Below are 20043 nucleotides of genomic sequence, written 5' to 3'. Positions count from 1 at the left end.
TAAGATGAAAGGAAAAGATAATGATGAATGTTGGAGGGGAATGTGGGAAAAGTGGGACACTGATACATTATTGGTGGAGTTGTAAAATGATCCAACCATTCTGAAGAGTAATTCATAACTCTGCCCAAAGCACTATAAAACTATGCATATCCTTGACTCAGGTGTCTTGGGTCTATACCTAAAGGAAATAATAAAGAAAATAAAAGAACCCACGGGTGCAAAACTGTTTATAGCAGCTCGTTTTGTGGTGCCAAAGTGGAAAATGAGTAAAAAGGTCCATTAATTGGGGAATGGTTGAATAAGTATATGAAAGTAATGGAATATTATTGCTGTACAAAAAATTTTGAAAAGCTGTTTTTAGAAAGGTCTGGAAAGATTTACATGAACTGATGCTGTGAGAAACAAGCAGAACCAGGAAAATATTGTACACCATAACAGCAAGATAGTGTGATGATTGACTGTGAAATATGAGTTCTTTTTAGTGGTTCAGTGATTCAAAACAATCCCAGTAAACTTTGGATAGAAAATGTCATCTGCAGCCAGAGAACTATGGAGATTGGATGTAAATCAATACATGCTATGTTTATTTTTTTTTCTTTTTTTTCTCTCTCGTTTTTCCCTTTGGCTCTGAGTTTTCTCTCCCAATATGATTTATAAAGAAATGTGTATTTAAAAAGTTAATATACATGTATAATTAGAAAAAATGAAACAACTAATTTTTAAAAGAACTTAACATATGTAGGAATATGGGAAAGGGGATCTGATTTTGGAAGGAATATGAAGAGTTTGCTTTGGGACTTTCTGTATCTGAGATGTCAGGCTGACTTCCAAGTTGAAATATAGCTGAAAATGTAGGGCTAGAGGAGGAAGAAGAGAAAGAGGAGTAGAGGAAGGGGAAGAAAAGAAGGTGAGAAAAAGACAGAGACAGACAGTGACAGAGAAATGGAGGGAAAAGAAAGAAGGGAGCAAGAGGAATAGAATGGGAGGAAGAAGAAAGAGGGGAGAATAGAAAAAGAAAAGAAGGAAAAGTAAGAGGAGAGGAAAAAAGAGGGAGGAAGAAAGGTAAATGGAAAAGAGGAGGAAATAAAAATTCTGGACTTTCTTAAAAAGGTAGATGAAATCATGAGAATCAACAAAAATTCTAAGATGGGAAGGTTGTAGAGAGAGAAGAGCAGGAGGCTGAGGATTGAACCTGGGAGACAAATTTTATCAATTGTGCAATTTTGCTCTGAGAGAAGTTATTCTTTCCCATGTCATACTTAGCAGAAATAAATATATGGTAGGAGATAAGGGCTATGGGCATTATTTCTTTTTAAAAAGTTCCAGTCTTGGAGCAGCTGGGTGGCACAGTGGATAGAGCACCAGCCCTAAAGTCAGGAGGACCTGAGTTCAAATTTGGGCTTACACACTTAACACTTCCTAGTTTCGTGGCCCTGGGCAAGTCACTTAGCTTCAATTGCCTCAGAAAAATAAAAATTCCAATCTGAGGCACCCAGGTGGTGCATGGTCCTGAAGTCAGGAGGACCTGAGTTCAAATTTGTTTCCAGACACTTGACACTTACTGTGTGATCCTGGACAAGTCACTTAACCATGATTGCCTTGTAAACATCTCCCCTCCCAAACGAAAAAAGAATCTAGGGAAGCCCATGTGATCCCTTTTTAGAATTGTGATTTTAAATATGTCAAATAAAATATAAAGTATTATGATTGATTGTTTGCCTTCTTTTGTATCCCTAGTATTTAGTCCAGTACCTGACACACAGTAGGTGCTTAATAAATATTGATTGATTTAGTAATTGAATCATTGAGCTCTATTATTTGTCTCCCCAACAATTATTCCACCACTTTGGTAGGTCTACCCAGTCTATATCTCCAAACCTAAACCATGGGTTCCACTAAATGGAGAGTGAAGCCTTGAATATCCAACCAGATGGATTGGAGAAACAGGCTGTGCTGGCGTCATAGAAATTTAGAATTTTTTTTTAGAAATTGGAGGAGACTGAGAGATCATCTGATCTCCCTCATTTTACAGAAGAGGAAACTGAATCCCTCCCCAAATGAAGATTATACCAGTATTATGTAGCAAAAGCTGCATTTGAACCATTGTCTTTTCAAACCCAGTGTTCTTTCTACCCTATCATGCTATATCTGGGAAGTTTAGGACTGGAAAGTCAGAGCCTCTAGAGCCCAACCTCCCTACTCTGGGTGGGAAGTAGAGTGGAGAGAGGCAGATAAGGACCAGGGGCCAGAGAGAGGAGAGGGAGAGACCCCTTTGGTATAACTCACATTTCTCTAGTGCTTTAAAATTGGCAAAGCTTTTACAAAGGGAAGGTGGACTGGAGTAGGGAGAGACTAAGCAATAAATTGTTCCAAGAGTCCAGGAATGAATTAATTGAGGACCTGAACCAAGGTGGGGGCAAGGGTCAAAGTTCGGAGGAGGACATAATCTAGAGATGTTATGAAGGTAAAATTGGCAGGATTTGACAACATATTGGATGTGGTGGGAGGGATGGAGGAGACCAGGATGATACCTAATTTTGACTTTGGGTGACAGGATGGTGGTGCCCTCCACAGTAACAGGGAAGTTTGAAAGAGAGGAAGTGGGGAGGAGCATAACGAGTTCTGTTTTATCACTCCTGAATTCTTTGACTTTTGGACAAAGGCTTTCTGGATTTCCCAGAGCCAAGGGAATGTTCTTATGGTGGCATTTCAGGAATAGGGGAAGCCTGGTGGGCCTAGCACATTTTGGAGATGTAACATCACACCTTTTTTGTTGATTTGCTCCCCATCTCAACCCACTCTCTCTCATCCCTGAGGCAGTTTCCAATACATTTCAACTACTTAGCATGTTTCTGTTGATTCCAAGGCAGTTAGAAACCCCCTGGAATATGGGCTCCCCAAGATTTTCCCAAGGCTAGGATGTTAGCATCCTCACATTACCATTAGAATCATTCAAATGCTTTGTGTTTATCTGCATGCAAATTGTTTCCCTCAGTCCCTTGAGAAAGGGATCTTTCACCTTTGTCTTTGTAACCCTAGGACCTAACATTTAACAGGCTTTTAACAACTTCTTGTTGAATCGTACTGTAGCTGCTTTCCCCCATGCTCATCCTATCTAGGTCATTTTCTCTCATAAAATATAGGCACATAGAAGGAAATCAATGGATTTTTTTTTAATGCTCCAAGAATAATAACTCCAAAATAAAAAGGAAATTAGGCTGGTTTTATTTAATCATAAATTTTTCATGCTCAAAAGTAAGAAACCAGTTTATACAAAACAACCAAATAAATAAATAAATATAAATAAATAAATAGGCGTCCTTTTGAGGGGGTGGAAAAGCCTCAGCAAGAATTAGATGTTAGGAAGTAGGCAGCTGGGACTTCTTAATTTCTTCTTGACACTGCTGGGGGAGAAAAAGAGAGAAATAAGGTTATTTGGGGGAGGTTCAGAGCAGAGGTAGAATATAGGTTTTTAAAATTTTTTTCTCTCTGGGTTTTACTTTGTTTTGTTTTATCATTCATGGGGACATAGATTCTCAGAGTAGGAAAAGACCTCAGTGTCCAACTAATCCAAATTGAATAAAGCACCCTCTCCCCAAAATGGTCATCAAGTTTCTACTTAAAGACCGCTAGTAAAAGAGAACTCACTACTTCCCCGGGAAGCCCATTTGGCTTTTGGACAAAGTTTTTTCTTGGCATCAAGGTGAAATCCCCCTCTCGATTCTTTTCTTTACTGCTTTTCCTGTCCCAGTCTCCAAACCACAATGCCTCCTACAACTCATTCCGATCTTTTCATCCCCCTTAACCTCAATGCCTCCTCAGAAAGAAAAAAAGAAAAGAAAAGAAAAGATAACACCCCAACTGAATGATTCCATCTGCCTTTGCAGCTGTGAAAAGCTTGAGTGAACCCTTATTCCCCCACAAGGGCTGCCTGAAAGAAATAGTACTCAACCTTTTTTTAGCAGTGGGGACACTTCCAGCTTGGATGTTTAAATCATGGAAATAATAGAATATTGCACTCTCTTTAACCCTAAGGGTTGTTAGTAGAGCTAAACAATATCTCTGAAAAAGGAAGGCAGATAAGCCTAAGATACGAACAAAAGAGAAGAATAAAGGAGGATCATGAGATGTTTCACTGGCCAGATTGTAAAATCACAGACCCAGATGAGAAAGATGAGACAGATGAGAAAACTGAGGTACAGAAAAATTAAGTGATTTGTCCAAAAAGTCACAAATGGAGGGAAACTGGAATTTAAACTCAGATCCCCAGACTCCATGTCCAGACCTGGTCCAGAAAAAAAGGACAAGGGTGAAAGAAAAAATAACCATATTATAAGGGAGTCAGCAACTCCCATGCTACATACAGGAAGCCCTTCTAAATTTGAATAGAAAAGACCTAGAACTAGGAAGTGGGTCTCTGGGCCAGAAAGATTCTCTCTCAAAGGGATCTAGTTCCTGAGCATGTCTTTCTATTTGCCTTTCCAGTGGGAGAAACTCACTATCCAATCAATCCTAAAGAAAACAAGGAAAAATTAAAAACCAAACAAATAAGAAAGTGGCTATAGGAATCTCTCTCTTGAATGCCTCCTCTCCTCTCCATGTGCCATCCTTGCTGTCAACTTCTGCTGTTTCCCAGGGAACAGGGCAGTCCCCCTCCCTCTGTTTCTCTTTTGTTCCAGCCTTGGCGGTGGGGGGCCCTGCTGAGTGGCTCTGAATGGTACCCTGGTGATCTTGTTCCCTCTACAAAACTCCTCCATCCCCAATTCTCTTCCCTGGTCACTAAGTCTGGAAATGAAAGGGAGATTAGGTGTGAATGATTACTTGAAGAGAAGGTCTTGTGTGACTGGGAGTGGGGGGGAGGGGGACGCTGCCGGGTGAGATTAGCCAGAAGAGAGACCGGGCAAGAGAAAAGGCGTCAGTTTACCATTGCACCCCAGGCTGCTGCGAGAGCCGATTCTGTCCAGCCTCCTGCCAAAGCAGCCCGATTCCCGCATCACTTTGGGGTTCTGCAGGCCATGCAGGGCCTGGAAGGAGGGGGTCCTATAGCCACGGCTGCCCTCTGGCACCGGCTGCTGTTCAAGCTTTCTGTTCTCCCAGACTTCTCCCCGGGTCTCTTGCTTCCGCTGCTCAGGCTCCTCTGAATCCAACTTCTCCAGAGCTGAGATCTTGTCTCTTAGTCTGTAGAGCAGTTCCTGGGAGGATGGCGGGAGTAAAGGGGACAGGTTAGCGAGGATTGTGAAGCCCCTTGCAGATGAGCTCTTCCCCCCCTTCCCCAAGCTCCCACAGGCGCCCAGTGTGCCACCAATTAAAATCTAGATTTACTCCGACTTCTATCAGGGGCCATTCTGTTGACTTTTGTCTGCTTCTAGCCTTGGCCAGTCTCTGATCCTTTCGGAAATAGGGGTAGGGAGCCCGGCCCACATCGAGAGGTTCCCCCTGATGCTCCCGATCCAGCCCTCTACCCATCACTTCCCAGGATTTCGTAGAACTCTCGGAGCGAGAGGGTGGAAGCGAAAGCACATTTGGCTCTCCCTTTTGGCCAGATTGCCTGGAGAACTTCTTCCGTGCTCACCTGGACCCCGGTCAGCTCCCGGACCCGGCGAGGCCCCTCCAGGGGGTGGGAGAAGCTGCCCTGGAGCTGCAGAAGGAGCAGCAGCAGCAAGATGCTGGGCAGCGCTTTCTGGGAGTCCATGTTTTGGAAGGAGTGGGCTGGAAGGTGAAGGAGAAAGCTCCGCCGCTACTAACGCTGCTGCTGCTGCTCCCGCTCTCCTCCGCACTTCTAGCTTTCTCGGTCTCTCAGCTTCCTCTCGGTCTCGACCCGTGAGAGAGAGAGAGAGAGAGAGAGAGAGAGAGAGAGAGAGAGAGAGAGAGAGAGAGAGAGAGAGAGAGAGAGAGAGAGAGAGAGAGAGAGAGAGAGAGAGAGAGAGAGAGAGAATCAGTTATATGCAATCAACCAACCCATCACAAATACTCCAGATCTCCTGAAAAAATCTTGCACTGTCTTTGGGGCTACATCAGATTATTTTAAAATGTTAATACACAATTTGGCTTATGAAACCTTAACCCCTAGTGACTGGAAAGTCATTGCAAAAGTGTGCTTAGAACCTGGACAAAATTTGTTGTGGCTTTCTGAATTTACTGAGCTCTGTAGAATTCAAGCCCAACAAAATAGTCAAAATGCAGCTAATACTTCCATCACCTATGACCTACTAATGGGTATAGGTTCTTATGCAGACGCTTTGGTACAGATTAATTACTCCATAACAGCATTTGAGCAAATTTCTGCTGCTGCTATCAAAGCATGGGCTTCTCTCCCCAGTAAAAACTACAAGGGTGAGACCTACACAAAAATTGTACAGGGACCAAATGAACCTTTTGCTGATTTTGTGGCACGTTTGCAGACAGCTGTCATACAGGCAAATGGTGAAAATGAAGTAACAGACACTTTGGTGAGGCAACTTGCTAGAGACAATGCCAATGAGGTTTGTAGAAGGATTATACTAGGACTACGTAAGGATGCTCCTTTAGAGGAGATCATAAGACGCTGTGCCGCAATGGGCACAAATACCTTTTATAGCCAGGCTATGGTGCAGACTTCCCAAGATCCCAACATGGGGAGACAGGATCCCTTTTGGCAAGGGGTTTCCCGAGAGACTCGTCAATGCTTTCAATGCGGTAAAATAGGCCATCTGAAAGCTCAGTGTTGGCACAGAGACAGAGTGAGAAGACAGGCTGGGAGAACAAGACCCAAAACCCCATGTCCAAAATGCAACAGAGGACTCCATTGGGCCTCAGAGTGTAGACTGATTCAGGGAAACGGGATGAGGGGCCCAGCTCCAGGGCCCCAAGCAAAAAACACTTGGGGCATGATGGCAGCCGATGCCACACCCAGAGAGTGCCTCCAAGTCCAATACCCAGACATGACCAATCAGCAAGGAAGCCATCTGAGGGGAGAAAGGGATTACACAATCAGTCAGCCAGGAAGCAACATGATGGGAGAAAGGGACTACAATTAGGGAGGATAGAGTTGTATGCAGCTGGGACAATTGAGATACCCCCTGGAGAGGTGAAATCTGTTCCTCTCCAACCTATGGATCCCTTGCCTCCAGGCACAGTAGGCTTGACCATTTCACCTCCTGAGAGTACTTACAAGACAGTGTTCATTCATACACTGATGTGGGAAACTGGGGAATGTGTAGATAATATCCCAGTCACTAACACAGGGAGACAATGTGTGACTTATCAACCAGGGGAAGTAGTAGCATCGGGTTTATTGATACAGACTCCTAATAAGCAACCTGGTGACAGTCACCCATGTTCGGACTCCAAGCAGAAAAACCCAGGAATATACTGGACAGCAGCTGTGACAGCTGACCGACCTATGCTCACCATCTATATAAATGGCACAGCATTAGAAGGACTGGTGGACACAGGTGCAGATCGCACAGTCATTAGAGGTGCCAACTGGCCCAGTCACTGGCCAAAGACTAAGGCAGACACCTACATGTCTGGGGTAGGAGGATCAATAGCAGCTGAAGTTAGTGCTACCCCTTTAAGATGGGTATTTGAAGGTGAAACAGGAGTTTTTACTCCTTTTATAGTTGAAAAAATCCCCATCAATCTGTGGGGAAGAGACATTTTACAACAATTAGGGTTAAAAATGAGTACTTCGGTTTTTTAGGCAGGGCTGCTGTTGAAGGCCTGCCAACACTTTCACCTGTTCCTATCCAGTGGAAAACTGATACACCAGTGTGGATAGAACAGTGGCCCTTAGATAACAATAAAATTCAGGCCTTACTAGATATAGTACAGGAACAACTTGATCAAGGACACTTACAACCTTCTCTAAGTCCTTGGAATTCCCCAGTATTTGTTGTAAAAAAGAAATCTGGAAAATGGAGGATGTTGACTGATTTAAGAAAGGTAAATGAACAGATGGAAACTATGGGAACTCTTCAACCTGGACTTCCATCTCCTACTCAGTTGCCTAGAGAATGGCCTCTGTGGGTTATAGACATTAAGGATTGTTTCTATTCTATCCCTCTAGATAAGGAGGATATGAAAAGATTTGCCTTTTCAGTGCCCAGCGTTAACTTAGCTGAGCCTTATAAAAGATATGAATGGACAGTTTTGCCACAGGGAATGAAAAACAGCCCTACTATGTGTCAAATGTATGTTGCTGCTGCTCTTAGTCCAGTAAGAAAAGCATTTCCAAAAGTAATGTTATTACATTACATGGATGATATATTGGGATGTGCACCTGAGGAACAAATGTTAGAAGCATGTCTACAAAAAACCATAGAAACACTAAGGAATTATAAATTGCACATAGCTCCAGAAAAGATTCAAAGACATGCTCCTTTTCAATATTTAGGATATGAAGTATATCCTAAGGTGCTTACAGTACAAAAACTCTCCTTAAGAACAGAGAAGCTAAACACCTTAAATGACTTCCAGAAATTGATAGGAGATATCCAATGGATGCGTCCCGTGCTAGGCTTGACTACCTGTCAATTGCAACCATTATATGACATTTTAAGGGCAGACAGTGCTTTAAATTCACCACGCCAGCTTACAAAAGAAGCTCAAGAGGCTTTGAGACAAGTTGAACTGGCTTTATCCAATGTGGTTGAAAGAGTCACTCAAAAACCCTTGGAAATATCAGTTTTTGCTACACAAGAGGCCCCCACAGAAGTCCTTCATCAAGGAGACAGTGTGATAGAGTGGGTGAACCTCCCAGCACAACCAGAACAAAGCCTTATTCCTTACCCAGTGCTTGTGGCTAGAATTTTATTAAAGGCCATTAAACGAGCAGTACAATTATCTGGGACAAGACCTGACAAGATATATACCTTTTATACTAATGCACAAGTTAATGTGTGCTGCGAAACCATCCCAGAGTGGCAAATTTTATTAGCCATGGCTCCAAATTTTGCACACGGGTCTCCATTAAAGATAACCAGACTGCTACATAATTGGCAATGGATTCTTGAAGAAAAGGTTTCTAAAGTTCCTCTTAAAGGACCAACTATCTTTACAGATGCATCCAAACATAATATTTGCGCTGTGTATTCTCGTGACTTAACTATAAAGAGAGTAATCAGAACTCCTTTTCAGTCCACTCAGCAGAATGAATTGTATGCAATCATTCTAGCTCTTGCTTATTATCCGGGAGACATAAATATAATATCTGATTCAGCCTATTCAGTAGGTGTGGTACAAAGAATTGCCACAGCCCAAATAAAATTTGTAGCCTCCAATATATATCAGCTCTTTAAAGAGCTTCAAGAGCAAGTGAGAAAGCATCCAGGTAAGATTTATATTTTGCATGTCCATTCCCATAGTGGACTTCCAGGTCCTATTTTTGATGGTAATTCAAAGGCAGATAGCCTTCTAACCATGCTGGCCAGTACTCCTTTATTTCAAGAAGCACAAGAGTCTCATTCTAAATATCATCAGGCTGCCCGAGCTTTACGTTTGCAGTTTGGAATAACAAGAGAAGAAGCTAGGAGCATAGTAAAAGCCTGTACAGCTTGCCTTCCTTTCCATGCTCCTACACTCCCTCCAGGGAAGAACCCTCGTGGTTTGAGACCTAATGAAATTTGGCAAATGGATGTGACCCATTATAAATCTTTTGGTCGTCTATCTTTTATCCATGTCGTGGTAGACACCTTTTCAGGATTCACATTTGCAATACCAGCAGCAAAAGAGACAGCCCGAGTGGTCACTGAATTCCTTATACAAGCATTTGCAATTATGGGCGTGCCACAAGCAATAAAAACAGACAATGGACCTGCATATACATCTAAACATTTTACACACTTTTGTGCACAGTATAAGATTTTACACACCACGGGCATACCCTTTAATCCTCAAGGGCAGGCAATAGTAGAGAGAAGAAACAGAGATATTAAGACACTCCTCCAAAAACAAAAGAAAGGGGGAGCCACGGGTAACCCTAGAGAACTTCTAAATTTAGTTCTCTATACCATTAATTTTTTAATTTTTGACAAAGATGCACTGGCTCCAGCAGACAGGTTTTATAACTCACCGGAAGGGCAGTGTCCAGTGCGAGCAGCTCCACTGTCTTTAGATAATCGCCAAGTGATGTGGAGAGACCCAGAAAGTGGTGAATGGAAGGGACCAGATAGGTTAACTGCTTGGGGGAGAGGGTTTGCTTGTATCTCTACAGATGGAGAAGGAATCAGATGGGTGCCAACGAGCCGTATTCGCCTTGTCCATCGGAGAGAGACAGAGCAGACCCTTGAAACGAAGGAGAAGGCCCAAGAAACATCGGGTGGTTCCGTTGCTGACTGTGCCCACCACTGAAAGAACCTGGCAGTTATGGCGTTTGACCCATGGACATCAAAAACTGTTGGACTTGAAAATCCTCAGAAATCATTGGATTCTCTGAGACATCATAAGACTATTGTAGGACTTGAAAGTCTCAGGAATCATTGGATTCTCTGAGACATCATAAGACTATTGTAGGACTTGAAAGTCTCAGGAATCATTGGATTCTCTGAGACATCATAAGACTATTGTAGGACTGAAATCCTCAGGAATCATTGGATTCTCTGAGACATCATAAGACTATTGTAGGACTGAAAGTCTTCAGGAATCATTGGATTCTCTGAGGCATCATAAGACTATTGTAGGACTGAAAGTCCTCAGGAATCATTGGATTCTCTGAGACATCATAAGACTATTGTAGGACTTGAAAGTCTCAGGAATCATTGGATTCTCTGAGACATCATAAGACTATTGTAGGACTTGAAAGTCTCAGGAATCATTGGATTCTCTGAGACATCATAAGACTATTGTAGGACTGAAATCCTCAGGAATCATTGGATTCTCTGAGACATCATAAGACTATTGTAGGACTGAAAGTCCTCAGGAATCATTGGATTCTCTGAGGCATCATAAGACTATTGTAGGACTGAAAGTCCTCAGGAATCATTGGATTCTCTGAGGCATCATAAGACTATTGTAGGACTGAAAGTCCTCAGGAATCATTGGATTCTCTGAGGCATCATAAGACTGTTGTAGGACTGAAAGTCCTCAGGAATCATTGGATTCTCTGAGGCATCATAAGACTGTTGCTGGACTTCAAAAACTTGTGGGGATCATTGGATTCCCTAACAGTGAAGCAATGGACAATAGATTGGTTTTGGACTATTTCTTGGTTGCTGAAGAAGGGGTATGTGTGTCTGGTGTCTACATACCCTCCTTCTAGGACTTCTGGAAATCTCTTACAATACCATGTTGATTTATATTGTTTGTTATATCACCACTTGCATGTACAATTCCTGTTTGTTACACCACATCGAGTCTGCACTGATTGTGGGGAGAGTCACCACTAATAGCCTCTGCGTTATTGCTATGTGCCTGTGTAATAACTCCCATGCTGATGGGTTTGTGCATACTTGTCTCTAATAAGGCCCTTCAATCCAGAAACCCGCTAGCAAATCCCCACTTCTCTTTGGTGCTTCTCATCTCCCTTCCTGAGATGTCAGGGAGGGCGTGATTATCTCCTTTTTAGTGCTTTCATCTCCCCTCCTGAGAAGTCAGGGGGGGCGTGATCACCTCCTTTTTGGGGTTCTCACCTCCCTGAGAAGTCAGGGATGGCACGACCTCCTGTGGTCTAAAACAAAAGAAAGCGGGAGATGTAAAGGGCTAGAACTGAGCAATGCACTTGGATGATGAAGCACGTGAGACTAATTGCCAATTGGACGGTTCCCTATTAACTTGTTTAAGGTTGACCCTCCCCAGCTGTTCTGTGCTGACTTGATTGGTGAGACAAAGAGAGGGAAGTGACTTGTGTGGGAGGAGCAAGAGAAACTTGGGTGGTGGAACTCACGCTCACTTGCACTCGTGACCGGGCGTTGGAGGCGAAGGTAAAGATCTAGAATAAAGACGTTTAGTGATCCTGACTCTTGCTGATTTCTGGAAAGATAGAGTTCCAGCACTTATATAAACCAAAACAATAATGTAAAATATAAATTTATATAAATTATTGCAAAGAGAAGTGAACAGAACCAGAAGAACATCACACACAGTAACAGCAACATCATTTGTTTGTTTTGCTGCGATAATTGGTGTTAAGTGACTTGCCCAGGGTCACACAGCTAGGAACTATTAAGTGTCTGAGTTCAGATTTGAACTCAGATCCTCCTGACTTTGGGGTTGGTGCTCTATCCACTGTACTACCTAACTGTCCCTGTAACAGCAGCATTAAGGATGATCAACTGTGAAAGATTTATCTATTCGGATCAATACAATGATCCAAGACAATTCTGAGGGACTTACATAGAAAAATATTGTGCATCTCCAGAGAGAGAACTGGTGAAGTGAAAATAAATTGAAGCATCACTTTTTCACTTTATTTTTCTTGCAATTTATCCCATGTTTCCATGATTTTACAATTGATATTACATTGCTTTTTTCCTTAATGGCTGGGGAAAGAGTGGAAGGGAGGAAGAGAGGAAGAGAATTTAGAACTCAAAAATAATTTATGAATACTAAAAATAAATTTTAAAATTTTAATTACTTTGTATTCACTAATCTTCATAAATTATATCCCTTTTCCATTTCCTAGTAGAATATAAGCTTGATGATGAGAAATTGATGGGCTTTGGAGGGCTAGACTTGGAGTCAGAAAGGACTGGATCCCAATTGCACCTGTGACTAGGGGCAAGACATAACCTCTCTGAGCCTCAGATCACAATTTGTAAAATGGACTTACTAGCTGTTCTCACAGGATTGCTGTGAAGCTCCAGTGAGGCAACATATAATTTTTTTTACAAATTTCAAAACTAAAAATGGTAGTGATCATTATTATTAAGATATAAACTGGAAAGATATGTAAATCATCCATGTTTCCTTTTATTTTATGCTTAGGTTTTCAGTTAATAGGCAATTGATTTTGTCAACCATGTCTTATTTCTGCTCTTTCCCCACTAGAGACACTTGGAGGGGGTGGAATTGCTTGTAACATCAGAATCAATCTGGGACAAGGTGTCCTCTGTGGGCCAATGAGCTGAGCTCATTCTCCTATGCTCTGATGATTCTGAATGTGAGAGCTGGTCTTTTTTTTTTTTTTTAATCTGTGAAATGGACAACTTTATCCCAGAGTTGTTGAATAGATTAGATGAGATGATGTATATAAATGGTCTTACAACCATAAAGCCATAAACTGAACTATTACATGTTACTTATCTCATAATATTGTTGCAAAGCAAACATTTTGTAAACTTTATAGTGCCATGACATGTGAACACCTTCTGGTATTAGAATTCTTAGAGTAACTAGATATTCAGTGAGAGACTGCTGTGGTGCACTGGCTATGGGGCTACAGCTGGTTTGAAGGTTCAGGGAAAACAAAAGAAATATGAGGAACAGTAAGTTCCCTGCTTTCAAGGAGTTTTAGAGCTTTAGTTCTGCTTCCAACCAAGATCCCATAGTCATAATAGAGTGAGCAATGGAGAAGGAACTCGCTTTTCTCGCCATGACCAACATCAACTGCCACTGAAGGACATATAATGTCCCTTAGAGTAATGGGAGAAGTAACACCTCCATCCCAGACCACCGAGTTCTTGTAGCCCAGCCCCAATAACTGTTGTCCCAGGAAACCACTTTTGTGGAAATAGGATAAGGCAACTGCTTCTGCAGGTATGTAGCCTCTGCCTCCTCAGCAGCCACAGCTGTATAATTGGAGACAGGTAAGCTTTGTCATTAAATATGACTTTTTCCCCCCTAAGGCAATTGGGGTTAAGTGACTTGCTCAGGGTCACACAGCTAGGAAGTGTTAAGTGTCTGGGCTGCTGCTCTGTCCACTGCACCACTTAGCTGGCTCCTAGATACGACATTTTTAAAACTGCTTTTAAAAAATCTTTCTGCTTTGTTGATGCATTTAAGAACCATAGGATCTACTCATCTACCTGGCAGTGAAACCTCCCATATGTGTCCTCTCTCCCTATTAGTATGTGAACTCTTCGAAAGAAAGGGCTTTCTTTTTGTATCCCTAGAGATCAGAATGGTGCTTTGTAAATATAAGAGTCTGATAAATGATTGGCTGATTTTTCATTCAATCATTTATTAGTGGCAGCTCAAGTGGTGAAATGTGCTGGATCTGGAGTCAGAAAGAAGCAATTCCGATCCTAGCTGGGTAATCCTGGGCAAATCATTTAATTTCTGCCTGCTTCAGTTTATCAAAAACTATCAGTTTTTGATAGTTGAGGGAACTATCAGATGGGGATTATAATAGCCCCTACCTCACAAGTTTATTGTGAAAATCAAGTGAGGTATTTGTAGAGTGCTTAACACTTTGCCTGTCACAAAGACATTTAATAGATACTTGTTTTCTTCCTTCCTTATTAAGTATCTGAGGTTAGGGGCTACATCTGTCTGTCTTTCTGTCTCTGTGTGTGTCATGCTTTTTATAAGTTTCAGTCAGAATTCTCCCTCAGTCTTCTCTTTCTGAATGAAAGAAGTCATTTTCCCACAAAGCTGACCCTCTACTATTGATCAACAACTTCAAGCTTTCACTCTAGCTCTGTGGGGGCTTTTCTGAGACTTGTCCCCAGATTCCCATTATAAAGAAAAAGTTTGCCTCTTCCCCATCATGTCAAGTCACAGACTCATCCCTTCATCTACTCTCTGGGGCTGCACAAGGATGGGAGAAATGCACTGAGCAGGCAACTCACTTCCATGTGTCAGCATCTGAAATGAGAAAAAGCAGACTCTGACCTCAAGGAGCTTACAATCTAATGGGGGAAAGACAAAATAGGAAGCTCTTTCAGGAAGCTGAAAAATGATGGTGGGTCAGGAGAAGGGGAAATGCCTCTCTAGTCTGATAGAGTGGGAGTCAGAGCTGCTCTGCCTACATACAAAGGAAAACAAGCTTCAAATTTGAAGCTTCCCTTCAATTTGATTGCCTCCTTTGCTGACCTACCACAGAGTCTATCTCGGTAGGATTTTCATTTAAAGTGAGAGCTCAGTCCAGAACATTTCATTTTTCACACTGACTGGACTACTTTGGGGCTTCTCTGATTTCAAGTACCCATATGAGACACCTTCTCCCCTCCCCTCATTTTTCAGCTTCCAGAAACATCTTGTTTTGTCTTCCTCCCCATTAGATTATAATCTTGAGAGCAGAGACTGCCTAGCTTTTTATATTTGCATCCTCGGTGCTTAGTGATGTATCTGGTACATAGTAGATACTTAATAAATGTTTATTGACTATTGATTACTTAGATTGTGTGGTTCATTACATGCATCTCTGAGATATTGTCACGCCAAAAGTATTTCTGTCTTCACTCTCTCCTTCTTTGTAGTTCTTCTTAACCTTTTCCCAATCAAATGTAGGCTCCTTGAGAGTAGGAACTGCTTTCATTTTTGTCTTTATTTTCCCATTTCTGACATGGTATCTGGAACACAGTAGATGTTCAATAAATGCTTATTGATTTTCAACTTTCTACTCTCTTTCTTCCCCCTGTTTATTTATCATAGATACGCAGGGAGAGAAGGGACTTTTCCAAGAAATCATCAAATCTACCTCTGCCTTGTTCAAAAACAACATTCATGTTATTTCAGAAAGAGAACCATCTCTCCCTTTCTTACAAGAGCCTCTGAGGGGCTTAGCTGCTCCAAATACCAACCTCTTCTCAAACATCCATCTGTACCCTCTTCTAGTGGAAAGATTTGGAAAGGAAGAGCCTGGGTTCAAAGTTCAGTTCTGCAATCATCTCCTACATCAGCCTGGGCAAGGTACTTGCCTTTCTGGGTCCCAATTTCTTCATCTGTCCAATGATGGGGACCAGAGGGTCTTAAGCTTTCTTGTGCCATGGATTCCTTCAGTAGCCTAATGAAGTCTTCTCTGTATATATATACACATACATACATACATATTTTCCCCTTATTAACAAGGGAATGTATATATATATATATATATACATATATATATATATATATATACATTCCCTTGTTAATTTATATATATAAATATATATCTTCCTCTGTATGTATATATATATATATATATATATATATATATATATATATATATATATATATATATATACACACATATATATATATATACACAGAGGAAGATATATATTTATATATATAAATACATAAAATAAATTTCAAAGAAAACCAATTGGATTAAAATGGACACATAATTTTTCCCAATCCAAATTCATAGATAGCCCCCCAAATCCATTTGCAAATCACTTAAGAATCCATGCACCTCATTCTAAGACCCTCAGGATTAAGTATTATCTAAGGTTTCTTTTAAATGTTCTAAATCTCTCCTAATAGAAAAGAGCTGTGACTCATAGGAACTGAGAGGGAGCCCCAGAGATCTTGATTTTGCCTCTTGTCAAATGTATGAGGGCCTCTTTTGTGATTGTGTTGCCAGGGGGCTTCAGGGAACATGGATCAGCAGGCTCCAGGGGTGAGATCATGGCTTGCCATTGTTTTTCCTTATATAGCTTTCATTCCTATGACTGGTTTGGACTAGGAGACGGAAGGAACAACTTGGCCGGGAGCTTCCTCCCTTCCCCTTGAGCCCTAATGTATTCAGCTCATGAAGCATCTCAGCTAATAAAGCCGACTCCTCAGCCTGATGCCCTCATGTGTACTGGTGGCCAGTTCCCTTTTCTGCCAGCTCACAAGTCTTTGAAAGCTTCCCTTCCACGCAATGGTACCATTTCTCAGGGCTATGTCACTGGAGCTCCCACGTCAGTGCTGCCTGCAGTTGTGTGGGCATCCAGCCTGGCAGCCTCCCTCCCTTGGCCCTCCACTGCTAATTACCCAGCTGCAGTCTCGGTCTGCTCATCTCTGTCACCATTCCGCCTTCACATTTCAGCCTCAGCTGGGAGCCAACCTCCTGGCCTGCCTCTGGTATCTTTATTTATTTGTTTGTTTGTTTTATTTATGTTTATTTCTTTCCCCCTTTTTTGAGTTTTTAAAAAATTATTTATTGCATTAAATAAAAAATAAGAAAAAAAGAATAGAAAAAAGAAAGACGGAAAAGGAAAACAAAGCAAACAGGACAAAACATTGTCATGTGCCCAGCAGAACATCAGCAGGATTCAAAATCTATAACAATAAATTTTCATTTCAAAAAGCACATATAATAATAGAAGAATTATATTTATGAGTACCCATTCTTTCTTTTTTTCTTGTAGGTTGTTCTTTTTTCTCTGCTTTTACTTCATTTCCCTCCCTTTCATCTCCCCCACCTCCTCCAAGTAGGCTACAGTTAAGCACAGATATATTTATATATAAATATATAGCTACACACACAAGTATATATACATATACATTCATAGCCACTCACAGACCCACACACATATATCTCTGTCTCTCTTTATACATACACACACACACATAGAGCTACATGCACTCAGACACACACACATACATTTACCCATATGTAAACATGCATCTAAAACAATATTAGTAGAGATATAATGTAGATTTCTCTCTTGAATGAATTTTTAAGTTTGACTTTATCTAAGATCTAGGACTACTAGCCCTATTTTTTTCCAATAACTTCTACTTCTGGTTCTTATAATAATTACGTATATCTTTTCTTTCTTATCCCTGCTAACTCCTACTTTAATTCTGCTCTTTAAGTTGCCTTGCTATTTAACTTCCCTCCACCCATGGATCCCCCTCTTGTCTTCTTCCCCTACCCTTTGCTTCCCTCTCCCCCATCCTTCCCCTCTTTTTCCTTTATAGACTTTGGAGGGTGCTATACCTTTCATAGTATCTCTCTTAAAAAAAAAAAAAAAAGGAGATTGTGCTTTTTCCATTGGGATGGAGAGAGGAGGGAAGTTGTTTAAGAGTTGTCTAGAGACCTTTAAAAACAAGACTGAAATTCATTTGCACCAAATCTTTATTAAGCTCGTAATTGCATGGGCTCCCATGTCAGCCCTTCAGGAAGCTATGATTAATCTCTGCTCACTCAGATTGCCTCTATATCCTGCATCCCCTCAGAAATTTCATTTATTCGCTCATTCCTCTAATAAGCATTTATTAAATATTGTCATTACTATGTTCCAGACACAGCTTAAGTAGCCCATTAGTGATTTTAGAAGGAAACAAGCATTTATGAGCATCTATGTACTTTACAGATATTATCTCATTTGATCCTCACAATGACCTTGGGAGGCAGATGTTTTTAATGCTCTCATTTTGCAGTTGGGGAAACTGAGGTAAATAAGGTTAAGTGACTTACCCAGGATCAGACAGCTAAAATATGTCTGAAGCTAGACTTTTTTTAAACAAAAGTTTGCTATTTATTATGTGAATTAACAAGGGGAAAGATAAATTCCCTAGTGGAATTCACAATTAACCATGAAGAAGAAGTCATTAAAGGGAAGATTTTTTTGGCTTTTTTTTTCCTTAGGCATTTGGGGTCACACAGCTAGAAGTGCTAAGTGTCTGAGTTCGAATTTGAACTCAGGTCCTCCTGATTTCAGGGCTGGTGCTCTGTCCACTGCGCCACCTGGCTGCCCCAAGGGAAGATGTTTTGAGATGGGAGAAAGTGCCTCCTAGGGAGGGAGCTCAGTCCCGAAAAGGACTCAACCTGAAGCCACATTTGAGCTCAGGTTCTCGTGACTCTGGCCCTGATACCCTCTTCACAGCCTCATCTGGCTGAATTTCTGACTTGGATAAAGCCATAGAAGGCATTTGTGCTCATCAGGTCTGTAAATGACACAGAGCTGGGAGGGATCGCTGACTCAGAATCATAGAGCAGGATCCAAGAAGACCTTAGAGTTGGGAATATTGAGCTGAATCTGACAAGACGAATAAGTGTGAGTTCCAAAAAAGCAAACTCCAGATACAAAATGGTAAGGGGAAAACATAGTTAGATAGCAGTATGGGAAAGATGCAGGAGTTTTTCCCACAGGATTCAATACAGCAAACCCAAAAGTCTGAGGTCGTTTTGAAATTCAATCCAAAAGTCCAACGGGCTCCCTAAAAACATGCCGGTTCCCTGACCCCCACCCCGCCCCAAGCACAGTCTGGTGGTCATTTGTTGAATGTTCTGTGAAAGATTCCTTACGAATAAGGTTTACTAGCTGGCCACTGAGGTACTTTTCTTGCCTTAAGATCCGTTTCCCTCATTCCCAGAACTGGGCATTTACTCCCTCTGCCTTTCACCCTGAAGCCCCTTCTCTGAAAGTCAGAAAGGACCAGCTGAAAGGTATGTGTGAGTCACCAGTTCCTCTCTTAGAAAACATGTCCTAGGCACCTTTGGGGAGATAGCAATGGAGAGCAGATGACAAGTCCCCGGGCCCAGGCATCGAGGGGACTTTAAAATAACTCCCCAGTACGGCCATGTGGAAGTCCAGTATCTGGCCCTCTCTCTGCCTGTAACCTTGCCCCCCGAAGGAGGGGGAGCTCGGTCAGTCATCAGCAGGAAGGACTGACACCCAAGTTTTCTTGCGCCCTCTTCCCGGATCTGATCCGGGATAAAACAAGGGCAAGGCGCAGTCTCCAAAGCACAAGAGCTGATTTTGTCTAATTTCTCTCCAGACATGTCATTAATAAAGATTTGCATGGAATATGGTGGCTTACAAAACAGGGAATGCTTCTCAAAATGGATTTGGGAGCGAGAAGGACTTGGGCAAAAGAGAAGGAATTGGGCAAAAGAAAAGGAATTTGGGCAAAAGAGATGGAATTTGGGCAAAAGAGAGGGAATTGGGCAAAAGAGAAGGAATTGGGCAAAAGAGAAGGAATTTGGGCAAAAGAGATGGAATTTGGGCAAAAGAGAGGGAATTGAGCAAAAGAGAAGGAATTGGGCAAAAGAGAAGGAATTTGGGCAAAAGAGATGGAATTTGGGCAAAAGAGAGGGAATTGGGCAAAAGAGAAGGAATTGGACAAAAGAGAGGGAATTGGGCAAAAGAGAGGGAATTGGACAAAAGAGAGGGAATTGGGCAAAAGAGAGGGAATTGGGCAAAAGAGAGGGAATTGGGCAAAAGAGAGGGAATTGGGCAAAAGAGAGGGAATTGGACAAAAGAGAGG

The 20043-nt window shown here is 41.7% G+C and overlaps 1 protein-coding gene across 2 annotated transcripts; it reads right to left on the bottom strand.

Moving 5' to 3' along the window:
• Window positions 1-3202: 3202 nt before the first annotated feature.
• On the bottom strand, window positions 3203-5798 carry NPPB (natriuretic peptide B). Of its 2 annotated transcripts, none has more exons than XM_074306252.1 (3): window positions 5573-5798; window positions 4925-5192; window positions 3203-3404 (listed from the first exon to the last, which is right to left on the bottom strand). In XM_074306252.1, exons 1-3 carry the CDS (start codon window positions 5690-5692, stop codon window positions 3385-3387), a joined length of 408 nt encoding a protein of 135 aa, XP_074162353.1. In that variant the 5' UTR covers window positions 5693-5798; the 3' UTR covers window positions 3203-3384. The 2 variants fall into 2 exon arrangements, with proteins under 2 accessions (XP_074162353.1, XP_074162354.1); XM_074306253.1 differs by having other exon boundaries at window positions 3203-3401.
• Window positions 5799-20043: the final 14245 nt, after the last annotated feature.

Source organism: Sminthopsis crassicaudata, chromosome 3 (assembly GCF_048593235.1).
Source record: "Sminthopsis crassicaudata isolate SCR6 chromosome 3, ASM4859323v1, whole genome shotgun sequence".
In the NCBI taxonomy this organism is placed as follows: Eukaryota; Metazoa; Chordata; class Mammalia; order Dasyuromorphia; family Dasyuridae; genus Sminthopsis; species Sminthopsis crassicaudata.
The sequence above is the reverse complement of the archived record's forward strand: the minus strand, read 5'-3'. Positions and strand labels throughout refer to the sequence as shown.